This window comes from Acomys minous, assembly GCF_964271855.1.
Source record: "Acomys minous genome assembly, chromosome: 4".
In the NCBI taxonomy this organism is placed as follows: Eukaryota; Metazoa; Chordata; class Mammalia; order Rodentia; family Muridae; genus Acomys; species Acomys minous.
In genome coordinates this window covers 28,772,687-28,797,494 of record NC_140486.1, presented here as the reverse complement: position 1 = coordinate 28,797,494, position 24,808 = coordinate 28,772,687, and the positions used below count along the sequence as shown (strand labels likewise).

Below are 24,808 nucleotides of genomic sequence, written 5' to 3'. Positions count from 1 at the left end.
CATCCATGAAGGATTAGTATGGATCTCTACTAATAGGGAAGCAGTAAAGTAGAGACAGGGATTTGACATTGGCAGCCTTTGACCTTTAGCACATCTAACTTAAAAATACAGTTCACTTAGTTTAAAAAAAAATCCCAAACATATTCCAATAAGGATACATAATTTAACATGCCTTTTTCATGGAGCTCTAGTTTGGTGTTGTGAAAGTCCACGTGAGAAACATCGTGAGACCTGTACTCTGTCGGGAGTAGCTTCACGCTCCATAGTTTCTACAGTTCTTCTGCACCAACCTTCTCGTCTCTGATTCCCTGCTTGGTTTTAATTTTGTGTTACTGAGTTTTGTGAAAAGGAGCCCCCAGGTTCCTAGGCGAGTCCCTGAGAACTCAAACCCTAGCTACTCCACTTTCAGAGATTTCACAAGGTGGGGTTGAGAGAGCCAGAGCAAACTCACCTAGAAGGTTTCCATGTCTGTTTCAAAACTGTGAGCTATAGAAAGCATTCAAGGACCAAGTTCATTCAAACAGTTCATATGGACTGCCTTTGAAATAAATTCTTCTGCCTCCGTTAACTAGGGACAGAAGGTAAAACAAAGGATGTGGGAAGTCACACTCGGGGATTTCTATCTGTCTTCCTTGCCTTCCTTCTTTTTAAAATGCATCCTGGCATTAACTCTTGGTGCCTGGCCTTGTGTGGAGGATTGAAATAGTGTATTGGACTAATCAGTGTTGAGTCTGATTTAAAGTTTCTATATGACTGTGACAGAAGTGTGGGCTGCACCAAAGGAAGAGGAAGTTTTGAGATCAAAGAAGACAGAAGCATCATGTGTGCACAGCACACACTAACAAAAGAGGAAAGATAGTCTCACCTGGTCTGAGAGCTTTAGAATACAATTCTTCACCTTGCTCTTAATCTTACTCCAGGAGGAGGAGAAGGAGGAGGAGGAGGAGGAGGAGGAGGAGGAGGAGGAGGAGGAGGAGGAGGAGGAGGAGGAGGAGGAGGAGGGAAACTCAGATGAATGGAGAGCCAAGAAAAAGTGGGATGGGGGCTCTGAATATTCAGTGGTGCCTGTTGTTACTGCCCTGGGAATCTGTTTAGTACGCTCCCTGAGAAATTTTATTACGTCCTTCAAGGGTTGGAAAGTTCTGAGACACAGAGTAGACCAATCAAAGAACTCTGGTACACACGTTGCGGCTCCATGTTCAAGTCTCCTCTGACTTCTGCTTTGTGTGTTGGACAGGTGGGGACAGAGCTGGACGGAGGAGGAGCCTGAGAGAAGGGTGGGAAGGGAAGGGGAAGGCCCCTACCTGCCTTTACCTACGTCCTAGCTCAACTACGAAAGGAGAAGGTGGGTGGGGGAATGCAAATGAGGTCTTTCGGAATGGCCAATTGGGAGTCAGGTGAGGGAATTTGGGTCTCAACGCTACCCTTGCACAGGCCGTGAGCACGTGTGAGGTGTTCTGGGACCTTTGTCCCGCAACGTCACGCTTGGCGGGTACCCCCTCGGTCCCTGATTCTGGCCTGACTCGCCTGATTCTGCAGTCTCCACACCCCTTTGCGGAGCGCGCGCTCTCTCTCGCCCCCTCCCCCGGCCACCCCTTCTCCGCGCCGCGGCGTCCTGGGGAGTGTGCAAAGCTCTGCAACCGCAAGCTGCCCAAACTCGGGCGCCGGCTTCTCTCCGCGCGGGTGCGGGCGGCGAGCCTCGGCCTGGACCGCACTACTCTGCCCGTCCCGAAGCCGCCCTGCCCGCAACCCCGTGCCTCCTGGCTTTCCGCGGACCGCGGGTCTATCCCGCGGGGCTCCAGCTCGGGCCCGCCGGGCCTGGAAACTCCTCCACCTTCCTGAGCACAGAAAAGTCGACTCATCACCTAATTCGTCCGGGTGCTGGAGCGCAGGGATCCTGAGCGCTGCCGGCCGCTCCTCCCCACCCCAGCCCCGCCTGAGCTCCAGGAGTCACACAGCTTGCCCCCCCGCGCCCCCCTCCCCTGGCAGACAAAGGGCCTGGGCACAGTCGCCGCCTGGCCGCCGGCGCTCCAGGAAGGTTGCTGCGTGCGCTGTGGATTGCGCGGGAGGCGCGCGCTGTGGAGATGGGCCCAGAGATGCGCCTGACTCGCATCTGCTGTTGCTGCTGCCTTCTCTACCAGTTGGGCTTCCTGTCGCATGGGACCATCTCAGGTATGTTCTAGAGTGACTTTTCCGTTTGCTCCAACTTGGCCAGTGCGGACCGAGGACGCGGACGCGCGGGAAGGCAGAACTGGTGTACCCCGTGAGGGTTGAGCAGAGCTCTGTGGATAGCAGAGAAACAGCTTGCAGGGCAAATGACCAGGTCAGGGTCACAAGCCTAGCGCTCTTCTCTTGGCCTTACTTTACTATATGTAAAACGATCAGGTCTCCCACTCTCCCCCTCCCCTGCCCCCAAGTAATGTTTCAAAGAGGTGTTTATGATACCTGGAAGGAAAGCCAGGAGGCGTGCCATGTGCTGCTTTTGAGATTATGCTGGAGTTCGCACCAGTTTCAATTAGTATATGTTAAACTATCATCACCACACTTTTATTTTTGAAAATGCCGAGTTCTGTAAGACTATGGGGCTTGCAGTAGTTTCAGGAGCTAGACGGGTGGTCTCCCTCGCCTTCACGCAAGCGCCTGGTATCTGTGAGGACTGAGTGGTTGAATGCTTGCATGAGTGGCACTGCTGAACTTTAAGCCCCGCACTGATCTTGTCTGCTTCTTTCATAGGGCTGCAGTTCACGCCCGACCTCGAGGAATGGGAAGTCGTGTTTCCTGCACTCTGGCGCCGGGAGTCTCAGGACGCCACCGGCCGCAGCAGGGACATCGCAGACCCGGGTTGGGGGCGCGGCGCTGGGGGCGGCGGCCGGGCACAAGCTGCCGGCAGCTCACGGGAGGTGCGCTCAGTGGGGAGGGCGCCTCTGGAAGAAGCCGCTGGAGGCCAGTCTGAGTCGTGGTTCGGGTCCTCCTCGCAGCCAGGTGCTGAGGAGGAGGAACTGGAATCTCAGGAGCTGCCTAGGGGATCCAGCGGGGATACCTCCCTGTCCTTGGAAGCCTCGGCCTCGTGGCAGCCCCCGCCGTCCCCACAACCGCCCTCTTCCCCGACCCCCGTCAAGCAAGAGGAACCCAGCACAGAGGAGGTGCTGCTGCGGATCCCCGCCCTCTCCCGGGACCTGTACCTGCTGCTCCGAAGAGATGGCCGCTTCTTGGCGCAGCGCTTCGCTGTGGAGCAGTGGCCAAATCCAGGTCCTGATCCTACCGGGGCAGCGGCTGACCCTCCCCTTTCCACTCTGCCAGACACCGCCTGCTTTTACACTGGAACGGTGCTGCGCCATCCTGGCTCTCTGGCTTCTTTCAGCACCTGTGGAGGTGGCTTGGTAAGCACCCCAGCTCTCCTTTTCATCCTGTATTTAATACACCAGGCTGATTTGCATGCACCTCCTCCCCCTCCTTCATTCTTTCTAGTGTTTCTCAGAACTTATTTTGACACCTTACCACCCACGTGTCTCCCTCTAAGCGCTTCTAAAGAAACACCTCCAGGGCAGCCCAGTGAACCAGAAGTCTTAATGCTTACAAAGAGCTTTCAAGGGAAATGTAAATTTCTTTGAGGTTCTGCCTTTTGATTTCTTGCCAGCGGTTCAACAACTTTCTGTTCCCTTGAGCTTCTAAAACATGTCCATCAGGTGGTGTCTTTGAGCACTTTGAAATGTATGAATCTGCTCCATGCTGAATCCTTTATTTGCCCCTCCCTGCAGTTCATCATCTGTTGTTTTACAGGTTTGTTGTTGTTTGGTTGGTTTTAATGTCCTACTACAAAATGGGAAGAACCGTCGTCCGGCAGTTATATTCAGGCAGGTGTTTGGAATCTGTACACACTCACAACATTCTTTCTAAACAAGCCCAGTGCCAAGGAGACCAATCTAAAACTGCTCTTGGCCGCAGGGCAATCCTGGAATCCCACCGGCAGAGGGCGATGGCTTACCCCATCCCCACGCCATGCTCTTTGACAGTAGTTCCGTTTTCCTCTCTAGATTCCATGTTGGAAAGTGTCAAGGTGGGCCACTTTTCGTAACACCACTTTCTCTATCCATGTCCATTACTTGCCTTCTCCCTGACTTGACCCCATTGGCTTTCGTAAGTTGGCCTTGACTTTGTGTGGGATTTGGTATAAAAATATAGACGACAAAATTGACCATTTTAATGGGTCTTATATGTTCAGTTCAGTGGTATTAACTGTATCTACTTTATTTTCCTGCCACAAGCCCTTTACTATTAGTAAAAGGCAGACTCATATTGAAAGTCCTTCTGTGAGTTGAGATTCTCTTGTTACTGGTCTCCAGAGGGAGCCATTGATGGGTGTAAAGATTAGCCTAAAAGCAACTTGTCTCATGTTGCTTGGATTAAAGTCCAACAGCAACTGATGACAGTCAAAGCACCAAAAGCCATGGAATGTAAAAGAAAAGAAAAGAAAAAAAAAGTTTGAAACCCCCCAAAACAAGACTGGAAACTTTTGCCTCTACCACTAAAGGTCTCATGATTGAATGCTGTGAACTGTTGGACAGGGCAATATTTTACCAGATGGCAAATATTCAAATGTGGACACTTTAGGCATGACTGAAAAGGTGGCTTGGAAAAATGACATGAAAAGCTTTGAAAATGTTTTCTGTGGAACTGATACTTGAACACCTCAGCAGGGTAAACATTTTGTGGGGGTTTCATTGTCTGCTACCTTTCAGCTGGGGATTAAATAATTACATATAGAGCGTTCCTGGTGTGGTAAGAGCAGTAGGGGACAAAGCATTTCACTGTATTGAGACTTGGGCTGCGGGTCAGATTTTCCAAATGAGCTATGCCCTCTCACCATACTTAAGGGAGCAAAGTTAGAATTATGAGTAGGTTTTTCATGGACTGAATAAGAGTTTGAAATTCCTCCCTGTTTATCATGTTGGAAGTTTTGCTCACTTTTCCTACTAGCCACACAAGTATATACTCCGAACTGGGAATTCTTTGTTATTGGAGAGAACTGGCATTGCCAGCAATACAGTATAGCAGTCAGAGTATGAGGGAAAATGTGGGCAAATAGCCAACGGGTAGGTTTGTTAACTCCAACTGCCATGCCAGGCTCCTCCTTAGGAGCTCCTGGATTAGAAAATAGGAGATAAGTTGGGATCTTGACACCAGGATTGGCTTCTTCCCCAATGACAAATTCCTTATCTCTCTCATGTGAGGAATTAGATAATTAAGTGCTTGAATAAAAAAAATTTGAATGGTCAACATTATGTCTATTGAATGACCCGCCTTCAGAGGCACACAGCTAAGTTGCTATGTATAAATGGACATGACATAAGGAGTCATGATGCAAAGGGGGTGCATCTTGAGGAGTCAAATGTCACACCAGACTTTAGAAGTTTTTGGCCAAGGTCAAACATCAATAGGGAAATTGGGGTTGGCTTTCTAATGTCCAGAAGTGTACCTGGGATCCTGAGAATTGGGGAGATATTCTCCAGCCACATAATAGCCAACAAGTGTTTCAAGTACAGGGAAGAGCCTGGGGGGAGACAGCGGCGAAGCCTGTAAAGGAAATGAGCAAACCAAACGTGAGTGTCTAGAAACTGAGGACCTTAAAGTGTCCATTGAGGTCAGACCTCTAAAGCTTCCTCTACTAGAGTATGGACCTTGACTGCCTAACTAGATGCCTCTAGACCATATTACTGTTCATTCTTTAACACTTACAGGAGACACCATGATGCAGAAGGTGGGTTATCTCCAAATGTGCCAGCCTTTAGTTTGTAACAGCATTGTTTGCTACTGGCAAAGGCTTTCTTGCTGTCATTTGCTTAGACAAGGGCAAAACACCATATGTGCAGTTATTCCTCTAGCAGCAACTTAACCATAGAGCTAAATTACCTTCTTTGCTATTACATATTTTAAAAGATCTAAAGACCATTATGGATGGTGGATCTGGCCCCAGGGGTTCTGCTCAAACTACTGTACCAACCAAGGACAATGCATGCAGTAAACCTAGACCTCCCTATTAAGATCTAACCATAGACCTGACAGACTATGACCTTATGGTAGGGGAAGAGGTCTCCTTCTGTCACAGACTTAAGGGAGGGGAATAGGGTTAAGGAGGGCAGAGGAGAAATGGGAAGATACAAGTGAGGGGATAACAATTGAGCTGTAATTTGAATAAACTACTTAGATTAAAAAAAAAAAGATTGTCCAACAAGGTGATGAGTAGTTACCAAACTGGCAGGTAGAATGACATCACCTATTCTGTTAGAGAGAAGCATGTTGAGGTAGGTCCATATCATTGATTGTTTAGTGATGAAAGAGTCCAGAGCCCAGAGAAGACTCCAGTATTTATCATAATTAAGCAGTCTAATCCAGTATGGGGAAATGGTATCTAAAATGTGCAGCTATTGACACTGATTACGAGAGACGCCAAATGTTTAAAAAAGGGGTTTGTCTAGGGGTTCTCTTTAACTCTAATCTTGATCTTTTGCACCTTAATGACTTACTGTTCATTGAATTCAACGTTGATTATCTGCCTGACATGGGTAAAATATCATCACCTTTGTAATCATTTCTGAAGATTTACCCCTATCTTATTATTTAATGTTGTCATGAATTCTTTGACAATTCTTACATGTTTACAATGTATTTTGATCATATTCACTCCTCCCTTTCTTTGCACAACTCTTCCCCATCTACTTCAGATTCATTCCACACCCTTCCCCAACTTTATGTTCTGTCTTCTTTTTTTCCTTATTCCTATTATCTATCTAATATCTATCTATCTATCTATCTATCTATCTATCTATCTATCTATCTCTCTATCACATGTCTTTCTTTTCTAACCTACTGAGTCTAATTAGTACTGCTCATACACTCATGGGGGGGTGTGGGTAGGGATATCCACTGGATATTGGTCTACCTACCAAGGGCTATACCCTTAAAGAAAACTTGAACTTCCTCCTTAAAAGCCATCACTTGTCAATAGGTCTTCAGCCATGGGTGGTGTTTCATGAGCCATTCTACAATCCATGCTGTAATATTTACTGGATTGATCTCCTGCAGGTCTTGAGGAGGGTGTATACAACTGCTGTGAGTTCTTAGGTAACAGTTTACAGACAGTATTTTACTCAGGTCTTCTTACAATCTCTCTTGCCCACCTTCATGATTTCCCTAAGCCTTGCTGGTGTGACATAGATGTCCCATCTGTGGCTGACCACAACACAGACACTCATCCTCTGGGATATGGACAGTTATGTCCTGAGTTTGTTTCAGTTTACAACACTTAAGTCACACTCCATTACTGAGGGAAGTCAGGTATCTTGACTCAAGGCAGGAACTAAAACAGAGGCAATGGAAGAATGCTGATTACTGACCTGTTCTTTATAGCTTGCTCAGTCAGCTTTCTTATACAACTCAGGACCACCTGCCTAGGGCCAGCACCTCCCACAGTGGGCTGGGCCCCTCCACATCAACCATTAATCAAGGAAATGTCTCCCAGGTTTGTCTGTAGGCCAGTTGTAGGAGGATATTTTCCCAAATAAGCTTCTCTCTTCCTAGACATGTCTACATTTGTATCAAGTTGACAAAAACCAACCAACTCACTAAAAATATATCTTTGTAAATATATGTGAGTCTATATGTTTTAGAGGGTCTGGGAGGATAAATGAATAGAGTAAAACAGACTACAAAAAAAAAGTGAGAATAAAAGGACTAGATTAGGTATTTATTCCCCAGATACTAAACAAGTGTGTATTATGAAAGTACTCATGACCAAATAAATATTTAGATAGATGGTTAAGTTATATGTCATCAAGAAACTCAGTCTTCTTGAATCTCCATTTCCCCTTATAAAACACACGTTATAGTTGTGTATTTAGCAACTCATTTACATTTGAAATGTTATTATGTCTCCTCCTCTAACTAGACTAGTATTGAATAATAACCTTTGCTTAATAATTCATTAGATTGAATGGACCCCCAAATATCAAATCAGTCAAACATGTATTTAGTGATTCCTGTACCTGAAGCACCCTGTAGATACAGAAGCAGAAGCAGAAGAGGCAACCCGGATGTTTTTTACAGACGGCTCAGCCTACCCTGCCAATCACGAGACCAAACAGGAAGTACAGTAGAGATGATGCAAGCAAGGCTCTTGAATGCTTGGATTGGTTGCCTTGTTTTCATTTCCAACCCATTATGAGATAGCTCATTCTTAGTAGGTAAAAACAAACAAACAAAGAACAACACCTCCATACCACTGAATAAGTAATAATAAGATAATAAATATTTACATCATAGTCTTTAAAATCTAAAATATGTAAAGGTAACAAATTCTGCAAAAGGAATACAGAAATAAGTGGATATCTTGCTACTGTTTTCCAGTATACTCAGGGCTTTGTGTGCACTAACCAAGCCCTTCACACATGTCCCACATGTCCAGCAACATTACAATCAGATGCACACACAGAGCCAAGGAAGACTAGACCACTGTCTTTTCTTTTTCCTTTGCTCATAGTTAACTATGTAGATAATTTCCTCAGAATGGTAAACAGAAGTGACTAAGACGCTTGCCAACTCTTTACTTATATTGACTTTTAACTGTTAACCCAGCAGTCAGGGGCTAATGGGGGAGAACTGTGAAACCAAGACTAGCCTGGCCTACCCTATGAAACATTTTCTAAACTCAAACAAGAGTTGTTAATATTGGTAGTCACTTTGTTTAGCATTTGATACAGAATATGGAGCTTTCTACAGATCTTCTTTCTTTTTCACCTTCACTTTTCCTGTGATCAAGAATCCTATACTGTGATGAATTTGGAACAAGTTAATGTTTTGGGAACTCTGCTTAGGACAAGTTATCACATCAGGAGTGAACATGAGAGCAGAAGTCAGTGTTGCAGTTAATTTACCAGTATGGCCTAATAATGTTTATTATTAGGCCTATAATTATTATTTTAGCAGTATTTTTTAACCTGCTAGCAATCAATGAAGATACAGACACCCATTATACTTTAAAATAGCCTTAGTTAACCTGGGGGCAGGGCAGATATCAATCCTCTAAACTACGTCCCATAGTGGAGCAGGTATGAGATATCCCATGCCATCAGCTTCTAATAATTTGTATTAAGCTACTTCCCATCCATAATCCCAAATACTTGCTAATTATCATCATCTGGGCCAAGTCTCCCTCCACGCTGGCCATGTGCTTCTCCTCCACCTAACCTAAGGATGCTTCAGCCTCTCTCTTCTCTCCTCTCCTTGAGTCTCTCTTCCTCCCAAGATTCTCCTGTCTCTCCAAGCCCTGGAACCTTAGCCAGGCCTCTCCCATTTGCCCTGCTCAGGTGTGATGGCCTTTTATTCATCAAACAGGTTAGGCTTTTAGGCAAGGTACAGGTGGGTCCCAGAGACACCAAGCAGTAATTAGCATCAAAGTACACTAGACCAACCTCTAGCCAGTCAGGGCAGGGAGGATGGAAAGTGAAGGCATAATAAGTAGAACAAATGGGATACACAGTCTTCCTGGGGAGAGCTGAAGAAATGTCTGTTTATCCCAGACAAGAAACTGGTAACAGACCAAAGGATACCATCAAAGTCCAGCTTTCAGGACCAATGAGTTTTATTGGAATTATTTCCAAGATTATGTGTAAACGATATTACTTACAGAAACAGAAACAATTCAAAGACAGCCGCAGCACTGAAGCCTACACCAGCATGAATGATAGCTCACAAGAGCTGGGAACCTGGAGCACACTGCACAGCCTGTAAACAGCTCATTGGGTTGGAGAAGTTTCTTTCCTGACAGCCCAGCTGGTCTGAACCTGGCCTGCTCCCTGAAGTTCACCTTATCTGAGAGTCTCTGTATTGTTTATGTGTGCTTGGGGAGGGAGAGGCTTAGTGAATATGGTCAGTTTCAGGAACTTCCTGAAGCCAATGAGTTGTATACCTCTTGAGCTTAACATGCTTTACTGCAGGATAGAATGTTTCACTTGCTAACCTAAAACACTGATTCTCAACCTGTGGGTCGTGACCCCTTTAGGGGGAAGTCTAATGACCCTTTCACGGGGATTGCCTAAGAAGTTCTTACTTATCAGATTTTACATTATGATTTATAAAAGTAGCAAAATTACAGTTGTGAAGTAGCAACAAAAATAATTTTATGGTTGGGGTGGGGGGCTCCACAACCTGTTGAACTGTACTAAAGGGTTACAGCATTAGGAAGGTTGAGACCCAATGGCTTAGACTATCCTGTTGCCTCTGTAAATATCCTGTGCCACTAGCAGCTTCCCACCACGCTCGGGGTTGAATCAGTAAAGAGATACCCAAACTTTGGCACACTGTGACAGAATATTTTTTAAAAAATCAAAGACAAGTCCCTTCTTGGTAACCTGCTGTCCTTTCTCTGAGTGCCACCAGGTCTCCCCCTCCAGGGGACATGGTCAAAGGACCCTATGAACATATACAGGGGGAGATAATCCCCCTCAGGAACAGTCATAGGGGAGGGGAATAAGGGGAAAATGGGAGGGAAGGAAGAATGGGAGGATACAAGGGATGGGATAACCATTGAGATGTAACAAGAATAAATTAATAAAGGAGAAAAAAATGGAATTTGTCAAAGCCAGGCCAGGCCTGGGAATGTAGGGAAATAATAAATGTGCTAAAACCAAAAAAAAAAAAAAAAAAAAAAAAAAATCAGACAAAGAGATAAAAAAATCTAACACATTTATTAGTAACAGAATATTTTTTTAAAAAATCAAAGACAAAGAGAAAAAAATCTAACACATTTATTAAGAAGAGGCTGTCAACAGTGGAATGGATGTCTGTGGATCTGAGATGGTTAAGTCTGTATTATTTGATGACAGAGCATGGATTATTCAGAGTTCAGAGTCATGATTCTCAATCTTGATTTGTGTAAGAGCCTCATCTTCTGTTAAAATCTGAGGCCAAAGAAATTATCTTTGAAATAATAAGTATTCAGAATTTAACACATAGAGCCTCCAGAAGGTGACATAATGAAAGATATATGTATATATCTACAGTCTCTTGTTAACATTCATTGTTCCTTTCCAAGTATAAGACATACTATTTGATTGTAGTATATGAGCTGGGGCAACTGATGCACAAACATAGACATATGTAACTTTAAGGTTTTTGAAATGTCTTCACCTTCTATCTGTGAGATTTTCCTCCTTGAGTAATTGTGTTTTAGTTGACTTCGAGGAGTTTATATTCTCTCCCTCAGTGTGGCTTCATGGACATTTGAATGACTCCAATAGTCTCCCATCATGAAAAGTGATGTACACTGAAGAGTAGATACACAATGTTGGCTAGGGAACGATTTTGCGTGTGATGGTGCTTGCTGTTTTGCACAGAGGCCCACAAGAGGATGCAAGCCCACCTTTGCCTGTAGAGTTACAAGTATTACTACTAAAATTTCTTTCTGTTTTTACTGTCTTATAGAATTTCTTTTCATATATTTTGCTTATTTTTCTACTTGAGTTTTGTTGCTTTTTATTTCTAATTACAGAGTTCCCTAAAAGTTAATTTTTAAAATATATTTTATTAGTTTGTTCATATTACCTCTTTAAAAAGTTAATATTTTAAAATACATCTTTAAAATTTTTTTATTCACTTTAATCTGGATAATAGCCCCCTCCCCTCTCCTCCTAGTCCTACCTTCCCTCTCTCTTCTACCTATCACCCTCCTCTATCCCTCAGAGAAGGGGAGCCCCTCCATCAACCCACCTCAACACACCAAGTTGTACGGGGCGCAGAGCTCATCCTGTTCCCTTGTAGTCTGGTTAGGCAACCCTGCCAGGAGGAAGTGATAGAAGTCAACAGAGGCCATGTCAGAGACAGCACCCTCTCCCCTTACTAGAGGACCCACAGGAAGCCTGAGCTGCCCATCAGTTACATCTGTGTAGGGGGCCTAGGGTCCAGTCCATGTGTGGTGCCTGGTTGGTGCACCAGTCTCTGCAAGCTGCTCTGTGCTTGGCCAGTTGGCTCTGTTGGTCTTCTTGTGGACTTCCTGTCCTTTCCAGGTCCTTTTATCTTTCCCGTCACTCTTCCACAAGACTCCCTATGTTTTGCCCAATGTTTGGTTGTGAGTTGTGAGCATCTGTTTCAAAGCACTGCTGTGTGGAGCATGCCTAGCTATCCTAGGCTCTTGTCTGCAAGCATAGCAGAGTGTCTTTAATAGTGTCAGAGGTTGGCACTCTCCCATGGAGTGGGTCTCAGGTTGGGGCAGACATTGGTTGGACGCTCTTTCTGTCTCTGCCCTATTTTTATCCCTGCAAAGGCGTGCACCACCATGCCTGGCTGTTGTTCTCTCTCTTTAACTGCATCTACTGTCTATTGTCTTTCCTCTTCTGAGTGAGATTTAAGCATCCTCCCTTGGATCCTTCTTGTTACTTAATCTTCTCTGGTTCTTGATGTGTCCCGGCCCGCCTGACAAATTGAATCAGGGTTCACCTGAAAGTGGGAGTGGGGATTGGAAGTAGGGTACAAAGACATGAGAAATAACAAGTCAAGTCTAGAAATTTCTGATTAAGACTCACTTTAATACCAACTAGTGAGAATCTATATAGAGCAATGTCAATAGGATCTATTCTAATCCCACTCACCCTTGCCCCAAGGCAAGAATACAATAGCCTGAATCGCTCCCTGTAGAACTTCCTAGTTGTCTGGGTAATTCCCTATAAGAACTTCCTATTTCTCTGAGTAGTTCCCTGTAAGAACTTCCTTGATCCTCTGGGTGGTTCCAAGTTGGGACTTCCCTAGTTCTTTCAAAGATAAATAGTCCAAGGATAGCCTAGAACACAAGACCTCATGAGGCAAAGGTCAGTAACTTGAAGGTCACAGCATGCAGCCTAAGAATGGGATTTCTCACATGGCAGAATTTAGCACGGCTCCCCACATGGTCTATGAATTGTAGTGTGGCCATCCTATACTATCTGGCTAAAATGTGCTTATAAGTGAGTACATACCATGTGTGTCTTTCTGTGTCTGGGTTTCATCCATTTGCCTGCAAATTGTGTGGCTTCCTTTTAATTAGCTGACTAGTATTCTATTGTGTAAATGTACCACCATTTCTCTATTTATTCCTAGGTTGAAGGACATCTAGGTTGTTTCCAGATTCTGGCTATTATGAATAAAGCAGTTATTAACATAGTTGAGCAAGAGTCCTTGTATTGTAGAGCATCATTTGGGTATATGTCCAGTATTAGTATAGCTGGGGCTTGAGGTAGAGCTGTTCTCAATTTTATGAGAAAGTACCAGATTGATATCCAAAGTGGTACAAGTTTGTATTCCCACCAGCAATGGAAGAGTGTTCCCCTTTTTTCACATCCTTGCCAGCATGTTTTATCACTTGAGTGTTTGATCTTAGCCATTCTGACAGGTGTAAGATAGAATCTCAGAGTCCTTTTGATTTGCGTTTCCCTGATGATTAAGGACGTTGAGCATTTCTTTAAGTGCTTCTCAGCCATTCGATATTCCTCTCTTGAGGATGCTCTGTTTAGCTCTGTACCTATGTTTTAATTGGGTTATTTGGTTTGTTGGTGTTTAGTTTCTTGAGCTTTTTATGTTTTAGATATTAACCCTTTGCTGGATGTAGGGTTGGTGAAGATCTTTTCCCAATCTTTAGGCTGCCGTTTTGTTCTATTGACAATGTCCTTTGCCTTAGAGAAGCTTTTCTGGTGGTCCCACTTATAATTGTTGATCTTAGAGCCTGAGCTGTTGGTCTTCTGTTCAAGAAGTTATCTCTTTGTCAATGAGTTCAAGGCTCTTTCCCCACTTCCTGTTCTAATAGATTTAGTCTATCTGGTTTTATGTTGAGGTCTTTGATCCACTTAGACTTGAGTTTTGTGCAAGGTGTTAAATATGGAGCTATTTGCATTTTCTACATGGAGAAATCCAGTTAGACCAGCACTATTTGTTGAATATGCTTTCCTTTTTCCATTGTATAGTTTTGACTCTTTTGTCAAAAAATCAAGTTGTCCATAGGAGTTTGGGTTTATTTCTGGGTCTTTGATTTGATTCCGTTGATCATCCAGTCTATTTCTGTGCCAGAACCATATAGTTCTATTACTATTGCTCTATAATACGGCTTGAGATCCGGGATGGAGATACCTTTAGAGTTTCTTTTATTGTATAGCTTTTCTGGGTTTTTTGTTTTTCCGTATGAAGTTGAGAATTGTTCTTTCAAGGTCTGTAAAGAATTGTGTTGCTATTTTGATGGGAATTGCATTGAATCTGTAGATTCTTTTTGGTAAGATGGCCATTTTTGCTATGTTAATCCTTCTGATCCATAAGCATGGGACATCTTTCCATCTTCTGATATCTTCTTCAGTTTCTTTCTTCAGAGACTTGAAGTTTTTGTCATACCGGTCTTTGGTTTCCTTGGTTAGAATTACAATAAGATTAATAATAATAATTAATATTGTGTGTGGCTATTGTGAAAAGTGTAGTTTCCCTAATTTCATTCTCTGCCTGTTTGTCATTTGTATATAGGAGGGCTACAGCTTTTGTTTGTTTGTTTGTCTTTTATTGTATTTTGTTTGTTTTTTTAAAGTTAATTTCGTCCAGTCACTGTGCTGAACATGTTTATCAGCTGTAGGAGTTCTCTGGTCGAATATTTTGGGTCACTTATGTATACTATCATATCCTTTGTGTTTAAAGACAAATTTTAGGTAATACTAATACATTCTGAGAACAGATAATTTTGAAAATATATAAAATATATCATCTGTAGTCTTTCATCTAGAGATAGGCACTTAACTTTTAATGTTTTCATGAAAATAATAAACTGCTGCAATTATTGGGAAACTAGGAAAGGCATACTTTCTTAAATATTCTTTTTGGTTCATAAAATTGGACTAAATTTCATAGATTTAGAAGATTTCATGGACATATGTGGCATTCTTCATCTCACATACTGCATTTTTATATGTAATCTCTCTACATCTATTCAGCAGTTTTATTTGTATCAGTCCACTTACGAAACACATTAACTTGCTACCTGCCTACATTTTTTTTTTACGTTAACGACTTGTAAGTAAGCCTGTTGTGCAACACTCTGAAGTCTCTAAACTTTCATCAGTGGTGCTTTACATCTTTACATCATACGATGCAGGAGGCATGGAGAACAGAAAGCACAATAATTGCTCCTTGTTCTAAGGCATTGATTATATATTGATCATATTGAGTTCTTTGCTTAGGTATTGATTTGTGTCTTAGACTTGAGACAATACCCATCATGGGTAAAATTTTCAAGAAGAAACTTTTCATTTGGTTATCTCATATTTACTTCTTTTTTTTTTTTTTTTGAAGTTCACAAACTGAATCCTAAACAGCACATTAATGATCAATTTAAAACATTTTTATTTTATGTGTATGAGTGTGTGCTTGTATGTACGTCTGTGTACCACATGAATGCCTGGTGCTCTGGGAAGTCAGGATAGGTTGACTGAATCCCTGGAACCGGAAGTGTGGACAGTTGTGAGCCACTGTGTAGGTGCTGGAAATCGAACTCAGGACTTCTGCAAGAAACCATATAATTCTAAATGCCGAACCATCTCTCCAGTCCCACAAGCATATTTTTAAAATCTATATAGAAGTCTTAGGATGATTATAAATCAATACTGAGCAGCACATTTACTTTGAAGCTCATTAGCAAGGGAATGTTTTCATTTAATAGTAATGATAACAGTCCAGATAGTTTAATGTGTCTAAATTGAAAGGGGGTGTCCCTCTTGGGAGGTTGGTTAAGTTAGGGAAAGAATCCATATGTATTTACAAATGATGGGATGAATAACAATCTATCCAGGCTTATGGTTTGGGGAGGAGATCCCTGAAAAGAGGCTTCCAGGTTCCCCTAGATGAAAGAAGACCATGACTTAAGGCAGATTTCAGTTCGCACGTCACTGTGTCCTTCTCGTCTTCAGTGTGATGCCAGGCTCCGGACTGAGAAAAGTGAGAAAATGGGCGCTCAGCCATTCAAAGCTACCCGGATACTTTTATAGAATGATTATGTGGTAGTGTTGGAAAGACCCTGGGGATTGGGTACCGTAGTGCTCACTTGTCCAGTGAGAGGGATTTCATATTATTATTAGTGTGTAAATACATGTACTAAATTAACTCTTCATATATTACTCTTAATATGTTGTGGAAAAAAATGGTGCTGAACTGAGGCCAGTATTGTCACTATCAGAGAGAGAGAGAGAGAGGGAGAGAGAGAGAGAGAGAGAGAGAGAGAGAGAGAGAGAGAGAGAGAGAGAGAGGGAGGGAGAGACAGAGACAGAGAGAGACAGAGACAGAGAGAGAGACAGAGAGAGAGAGACAGGGGGGGCAGAAGAGGGAGAGAGAGAATCTTCATAGGCATATTAAGAGAAGCTGAAACAAGGCCATGTTGCTCCAGATTCTTGTTAGCTCCATTGTCTCCGTCTGGCTTAGTTACACAGCAAGCCTACATCATCGTGCCTTTAACTAGGGTTCTTGGTGCCTTATATGTTGACATGTAGTGTGTAGATTCCAGACTTACTATCCTGGAGATAGAGGAAGCAAGGAGTTGGTGAGATAAAAGTGTTGAGTTTACATTAAAACTCACAGCTCCAGATTGAACCCCAAGGATAAAGACTGTATTTAGAAACCAAAACGTAATTCTTTTTCCTTTCCTAAGTTTTGGTTAGTTCTTTACGATTTCATAGAGTGTGCTTTTATATTCATGTCTTCCCCAACTCCTCCCATATCCACTCCCCCAGCTCACTACTTACCCAACTCTCTGTCTTTTTTTTTCTTCTATTTTGTTAGTGCACAGAGTTCAAAACTGTGCAGCCCATATATTTGTGGATGTGTGGCCATCCACTGGAACTTGGTCAGCCCACCAGGAGCCACATCTTAAATAAACACCCTCTCCTTCTCCCAGAAACCATCAGTTGCTGATAGCTCCTCACCCAGGAGTGGGACTTCACACCCACCTCCCCATTCCACTGTGGGAATCTTGTCTGGCTTGAGGCTGTTCACGCCTCGTACATGCTGTCACAACTGCTTTGAGCTCATTTGCGCAACTGCCCTGCTGTGACCAAAACAACCCGCTTTCCTTATAATCATCCACTCCCTCTGGGTCTTACCAAGTTTCTTCTTCTTCTTTTGCAATGGTCTCTGAGCCCGGAGAGGAAGGGACATAATATAGATGTCCCCTTAGGGCTGAGCACCTTTAAAATTCATGCGTTTTTACCTGTTGTTGGTATCTGTGTTATCATCATCACCTGAAAATACAGGCTTCCCCGTTGAAGGTTGACAGATATGTTAATATATGGGGATAATAGTAAGTAAGCCATTAGGACTAGTTGGTTTAATAGTGTGTTTATTTAGCAGAATAAATATGGTGGGTTCTCCACTAGGCTCATTTATATGCCCAGCCGCAAGTTTGTGGTCTTGACGATGGTGGCAGGAATGGGTTCCATATTTGGGAGGGGCCCTTAAATCCAATCAGAAAGTGATTGGTTACTTCACAGTGTCCATGCCACTACTGCACCAGTGAGTTGTCAGGGCAGCTACTATAGAGGCTCCCAGAGTTCCGAGCTAGGTCTGATTGACGGTTACTTTTCTCCTGTAGTAGTGTGGACAGAACCTTCCAGTACCATGAAAACTAGCCAGTAAGGATGAGGCTTCTAGATGAGTACTAGCTTGATCTCTCCATGTTCTGTGATTTTAGTGTGGGTTATCTTCAGGATAGGATCTTACCTTCAGGTTTTGGAGGGTACTCATTGCTACAGCAATAGACTGTAGTGTTTAAGCCTTTCTTATGCAAGCCTGAAATCCAAAGGCAGCCTTTCAAGTGGCTCCGAAAAGCCACTGACTCAAGATCTTTAATGAACATTTCACATCCACTAAAACTTAAAAAAAAATATAAATTTCTAAGAATATCGAGTTCATTCTTTTTCTATCTTTTTTTTTCCTATACGAATTATAATAAGCATAGGATACCCTCAGTCTATGCCTTCTAATGTCCTTCCAGGAACCTACTCACATGTCACTGAGATCTGTGCATTTTAAACAGTGGAGCGGTAGTGCAGTGGGATTTTAATGCCAGTGTGCATGTCTTTCTATGTTCCACCCCCCACCCCACCAAAATTAGACACAAGCTAAAATTTAGCTTTGCATTTTAGAAACTATCTTTAAAAACGAGGCACACAAAACTAAATTATTTTAAACCACAACAAAAATTTACATGGCATAAAAGCAGACGGGTATTTGAGCTTTCCTCTAGTAATTATGAAACAAAATTTTATCAGAAATAAAATATGGAGCATACCTCCAGACAGACAGGGACTCCCCCACCACCAAGTTAAGATACAACTACATGAAGGACTGAGATGCACTGCCACGCAGTGTTTTTAAATCATCAGCGAGGAGAAGATTGTAAGCTATGTGGGAAGTTGTCTAAGCTGAGTGTCAGAGTAGTGTAGAGAAGCTCAAGGGAACTCAATAGGACTTAAATGATAAACTATTTCGAACAACACATAAATACCAACGTGTATTCACTCACTTATATATTGAATTTGATGTCAGTAGACCTATTTAAAAAAATCACTAAAATTAACAGTGAAAACACTGTACATGCTAACAGGAGTGACGAGGTGAATAATGTCATCAGCTAATAAAATGGTACATTTGATCTACACCATTATAATTGTGTTTGAAGGTATAGATTAATGGTAAACAAAACTTTTAGTTACTTTTAGTTATAAAAATACCACATTTCAAGGAGTTAATTCACCCAAGCCAAAGGTTCAGTTAACTGTTGACAGAGGAACAAATATGTTATAAGCATGCCTGACTACCCATACAAAGGATGCAGAGCTTCAAAATTATGTCATATCAACACGGCAAGCCTAAGCATCCTACTAAAGAATCATGTAGAAATTTAGTCAGCACAGCATAAAGCTGGAGTAGTTTGTTGTAGAAACAACTTCCTTCTAAAAGTTAAATTAGTACGTGTCCAGTCTGTATACTTCAAGATAATTCCTAACCCTGATAGCTTTTCCTTTGTAATTTCATGAGGTTGAAATAAGTGGATTTGTAAGCCACCATGTAGTTGCTGGGAATTGAACTCTGGACCTTTAGAAGAGGAGACAGAGCTCTCAACTACTGAGCCATCTCTCAGGCCCCAATAAGTGGATTTATATAATAGTATTTTTTTTAAATGATTAAATTGGCAATCTTAAGATCAAGTGTCCTGCCTAGACCACTTTCCAAATATGGCCTAATTATTTCTCACTAGTAAGATGCAGTCATAGATGCCAGACGGATTTAGTCTAGAGTAAATCACTATGTACTGTAGCAAATGAAAAGGATGCTATGAGAACTTTTTTCCTAGCATCCTTTAGTGGAGTTCTGAATTACATAACATAAGGTCAACTATGCTAAGAGTACAATTCCGTAGTTTTCAGTGCACGTCCAGAATTGTGCAACTGTCACCATAGTTGAGCTTTAGAACATTTCTATCAACTCCAAGTTTCTATCATAGCTCTTTTCAATGACTTTTTCTACAGCCTCGGGCAGTAACCAATCAAGTTTCTTTCCATGTAGGTTTACCCGAACACTTCCTATAAATGGAGTTATACAAGCTTAGTGTGTGCCTGGCTTCATTCACGTTTGCGGCCACATTGTACATTCCCTTCTTTTCTGTAAAAGAAAGTAAGCCTCTATTTCTGTGATCTGATTAATCATCATATTATCAATATTTTTGATGAGTAATATATTTACTTTTTATTTTGTGTTTTAATGTGCTTAGTTGAAATAGAATTATGTTACTCCTTCCCCACACAAAACCTTTCCTTCTTCCAGCCCCTCCCTGGATGCGCCACCTTATAATTATCATCTCATCAACTGGTGAACATTTGGATTCCTTCCATGTTTAGGTATTATAGTTACTTCTAACCAGAACATCTGTGTGTAAGTCCTTGTGAAGATACAGATTTTACAGAATCCTAGAGTAGATATACTGAAACGAAATGACTGGGTCATATTATAAATGGCGTTTTAAAATCACTTAAAGTTTTGGCAAAATTGATCTTACCTTTTAAACATCGGGGTCAGAGCTAAGTCCCAGTTTTCATCATGTAAGTTTTATGGTCAGCCTGTATTTCTAAAGGAGAAGATAATATTGAAAGTTTTAGTGGGAGGGGAGTGTTGGAGAAGTCAGAGGGAGGTCGACAAGATGTAAACACAAGTGTCATTTGAAAATCACGTCAGCTGGTAAAATGTTGGATTAAAGAAACAGACTTGTGGATTGGAGATGTAGCTTAGCTAGCAGAGTGTTTTCCAGATATGCACAAGCCCCTAGGTTAGAGGCTTCTCAAACACCCATGCATGCATGCATACACGCACATACACACATGCACACATGCATGCACACACACACATGCATGCACACACACACATGCATGCACACATGCACACACACACCACACGCACACATGCACGTATGCATACACACACACACACACACACACACACACACACACACACACACACACGGCAGTATAAACTCAGGAGGTGGAGAATAATAAATTTGAGTTGAGTTCGAAGCCAAGCTGGGATTCCTGAGTTTCAAATTAAAACAATGCAAAGCAGACTGAAACACATATGAAAGGAAGGGACACAGGAAAGGGAGATAGTTTTAGTTTTTAACTGAATTCCCATGCTTGATGACTTTTCATCTTTATTCTGCAGTTCCTTGTCCTTGTTAAATCCCAAGAGTTAACATATGTGTGAACTGAAAGCCGTACTCCTAAGAGGGCGGTAGAGCTGTGGAAGGAGCGGTAAGAAGAAAGATAAAAGAGGAATTTGAGTCTGATGACATATGCTCAGGGTATGTTTTAAATGTAAGAATATGGAAGTGCTTATGCCCCAGTTTCCGCTTGGATGCTTTGGAATAGCACGCTGCCGTTTCCCTGGGGAACAGCTTACCTCTGCCCACTAATGTGGTTGCCGAGTTAGCTCACCAGTGGTATTTTATTTAGTAAGTGGTCTAAGAACTTGGCTGACTCTGCCTTTGGCTGTGGAATCTCCACAAGTTAAAATTTGGGTTCTTGGTGACACAGCCTTATGTGTTGTTCATGATCTGAACCTATTGATAGCTCACAGTAGGCTTGTAATAGAGTACAGCAGACTCTGTATTGGAAGTACATGATTAACTACCTGATTCTCCTCTCATTTCTGCCCATTAACTCCTCCTCTAGCAGAAAGGTATCAGATGTGCGTAACCCCTCCTGCTCCTGTCACCCTTGGAAGTTTGAAAATACAAGTGGAAGAGAAAACAAAAGAATACCCATGATGCAATGTGGTTTAGAACCATACTAACAACATGGGATTTTCAAAGTACATGAGAGTTTACACAAACATTCTGTCTGTGGTATGATACATGCTTTATAGAAAACACATAACCTCAAAGATGCACTTGTGTGCTAAGTCTACTTTTTAGAAATTTAATTACATTTCAAGGACTCCATGAGATGTTGCTATGTAAAGGAAACTATTTTTTTTTTTAAATAAATACTAACTTCAAATTGACTTTCTTAGTTCAAGTTTGGAAATGCTGATTTACCTCTTAAAAATTTTAGGATATTCTTCAAAATATACATTTTGAAAGGAGACATTTAACATAAATCTTTGTGAGTGGTGGCAGGTAACAAATTATATAAGAAATATCTGCAGAGACAGGGAAAGCACAAGATTCTTCCATCTATGCAGTAAAGACACCATGGCCAAGGCAACCAAAAGAAAGCATTAAATCAGAGGCTTGCTTACAGTTTCAGAGAGTTTGTCCATCATTGCCAGCAGGAAGCAGACAGACATGGTACTGGAGCAGTCCCTGAGAGTTTTACATCCTAATGTGCAAGAAGCAGAGTGGGTGGGACCTAGTTTTTTGAGACAGGGTTTCTCTGTGTTACCTTGGCTGTCCTGGACTCACTTTGTAAACCAGGCTGGCCTCAAACTCACAAGATCCACCTGCCTCTGTCCTCTTGAGTCCTGTGATTAAAGGCGTGATCCACCACACCTGGCTAGCATACTTAATCTTTCAAAACAAGAAATTTTCACACAGCAGAGAGATCTACTTCAAGTTATGTCAAATATTGTTAAATATCTTTAGCACTTCTTCTTTTTATAGAAAAACCCTCATTTGCTATCATTGTGTGTAATTCCAGGATTTGTGTAAGGTATGTGGGTATTGTATTGAAGGGTTCAGCATTAGGAAGGTTGAGAGACCCACTGATCTAGTGAGAAAAGCTATAGCAGCAAACCCAACAAATTCATAGCAGTAACTGACTTGCCAAGCCCACTTCCCCAACTCTTTCGCTCCCAAATAAACCTGGGAGTGTCCCCCACAGCTGCTTGTCCTCATCTTTTGGCTAGGGTAGTCTGGAGGAGGAGGAAGCCCACGCCCTCCCTTCCCTACCTGGCGCTAGACCATGCGTTTACGTGACGGAGCCTCAGGAAATCTTGCTTATTTAGTGCCCACTGCACGTCTTCTTACAGATCTCTCTGAGATATGGGGACATATTTACTTTAGATATGAAAATAACCAAGAGGTAAGTATATAAAGAATCCCAGTCTGAAAATTCTCTCAAGGGCCTTCCTCCAGCAATCTGCTGTTGCAGAGCGCTTCCCTGAAGAGTCACTCACAGGACTTTCTATGGAAGCTGCAGCAGGAGCTGACTTTCGCAGGGCACTCCTGTGGCCCTGATCCTAAGGCCCTTGAGTTTCAGGATTTGACTAGAGTTCTGTTGGAGTTTGACAAAGGGAGGAAAGAAAAGTGGGTCCCCTCTCTGTGTTGCGCCAGATGGAAAGTATGTGCACAAAACAGGTTTCTTCACTTCAAAACTATCTAAGATTAAAGTACGAAAATTAATAGTTGCAAGTCAGTTATTTGAACTAATGATCCAATACGACTGTCTATTGTGTCACACCCCTTCTTACCAAGGCTCAGGTATGAATACTACAGCATTACAGCCGAACTGTAGTGCCTGAGGGTCTGTTAGCGAGACTCCATGGCATCTCCCCCCACCCAACCCCCTGCCACAAGCCCTCACCATCCTTACTGTCATCTCCCAGATGTTTCTTATTTACATTTCATGAGGTCACCTAATCTCCATGCACTGTGATCCATGAACACTTTTCTTCAATTATTTTTATTGATTTTTTTTTCTGAGTTTTAAGGGAGGCTCCTTCTTATCGTCTTAATATGAAGAGGCATGGAGAAGTAACATTTACTGTCTTTGCACAATTATAACTGTGTACGTATTAAATGGCATTACACTTATGTGTCTTCTCTAACTCGGTTGTTGATGTTTAGGACAAAGGCCCTAATCTGTGACTATCTATGTATATTATTCCCTGGTATAGGCATTATTTTAAGCCTTTTGTACATATCTATGTTTAAAAATAGATACATCATAATGCATAATATAAAAGCATAATTTATTTAAACCACCAGTGCCAGCATTTGGCTAAAGGCAAGAATTTTGCTTCTCGTTAGCTTTTATTGCTTTCAATTAGATATTCAGCCTTTCTGAGAATGTTTTAAAGTTTATATTTAAAATTTGGGACATGTTTCCCAATTACACATCTATAGATGATATTATTGAAATATTCATACAAGTAGGCTCAGGACAGGGTTGTTGACTTCACTACCAAGGAGTGTGGGTAGGGTGAGTGCTGTGAAGTATTGTCCTGTGACTGGAGAGTATTTAAAAACATCTGGCATGTACACCTAGACGCCTATTTAGGACAGGCAAAATATATCCAGATGTTGCCAGCATATCCCATTTATTCTAGTCTATTCTCTCTCTGTTGATGTCTGTCTGTCTCTGTCTTTGTCTCTCTCTCCCTGCCTCCCTCCCTCCCTCCCTCCCCTCCTCCTCCCCTCCTCCCCCTCCTCCCCCTCCTCCTTCTTCTCCCCCCCCCTCTCTCTCTCTCTCTGTGTATATATATATATATATATATATATATATATATATATATATATATATATATATGTGCACAGTTTCACATACTTGAGAATCACTGCTCTGGAGAAGGGTGTGGAGTGTGGCATCAGGCCTGCTAGATCAAGCTGGACACATGCACAGCAAAACTCTCCCAGATGCTCTTTGTGGATGATATGTTGATGGCTTTGAGTGCTTTTGTTCATGACAGTGGCTGTGAAGGAAGGCTCATGTTCCTAGGATTTTAGCTTAGTAACGCCTCACACAATTGCAAAGGACAAGGGTTCTGTAACACACAGCTCTACCTTGAGTTCTGCATCTCTCTTTAAGACGTTTCTGGAAACGGCGTCTTTGAGGAGAGAGAGAATGCAGGCTGGCAGTATTCTGTCAAGTCACCTAAAGATGCCAGTGCAACTTAACCTTCTCACCAGTTGCACTGTGGTTCTCTTTCCTACAGTTCTTTGGCCACTGTGGATGTTAGCACTCTTTCTGAGGTCAACATTCTTCACGAATCGTAACGATTCTTTGTAGCAGCCTTCATGTCTTGTGTGTTACATCCTCATGGTCTTTGCACATCCCCCCCCCATTAATCTTTTAGCTGTTCAACAAATATATAGTGTTCTGTAACTGTAAAACTTCACAACTGCATGAAAATGCATAGGCTAATTCAGCAACACAGATTTCGTGAATGTTAATTTCATCATTTTTGTCTAAGACCTTTATTTTCAAATGTGTGCATCATGTTGAAGCTCTCAGGATGCCCTTGGCAGCCAGTTTCTTCCTCAGGTCTCCAGATG

General features: G+C 42.3%; 1 protein-coding gene across 1 annotated transcript in view; it reads left to right on the top strand.

Moving 5' to 3' along the window:
- Positions 1–1,376: 1,376 nt before the first annotated feature.
- The window catches only part of ADAMTS19 (ADAM metallopeptidase with thrombospondin type 1 motif 19), a 197,219-nt gene continuing 173,787 nt past the window's right edge, over positions 1,377–24,808 (top strand). Inside the window, exons 1-2 of the mRNA XM_084780852.1 lie at positions 1,377–2,172; positions 2,734–3,380. Coding sequence (XP_084636978.1) covers positions 2,085–2,172; positions 2,734–3,380 — 735 coding nt within the window. The 5' untranslated portion in view covers positions 1,377–2,084. The remainder of the gene's footprint in view (positions 2,173–2,733; positions 3,381–24,808) is intronic.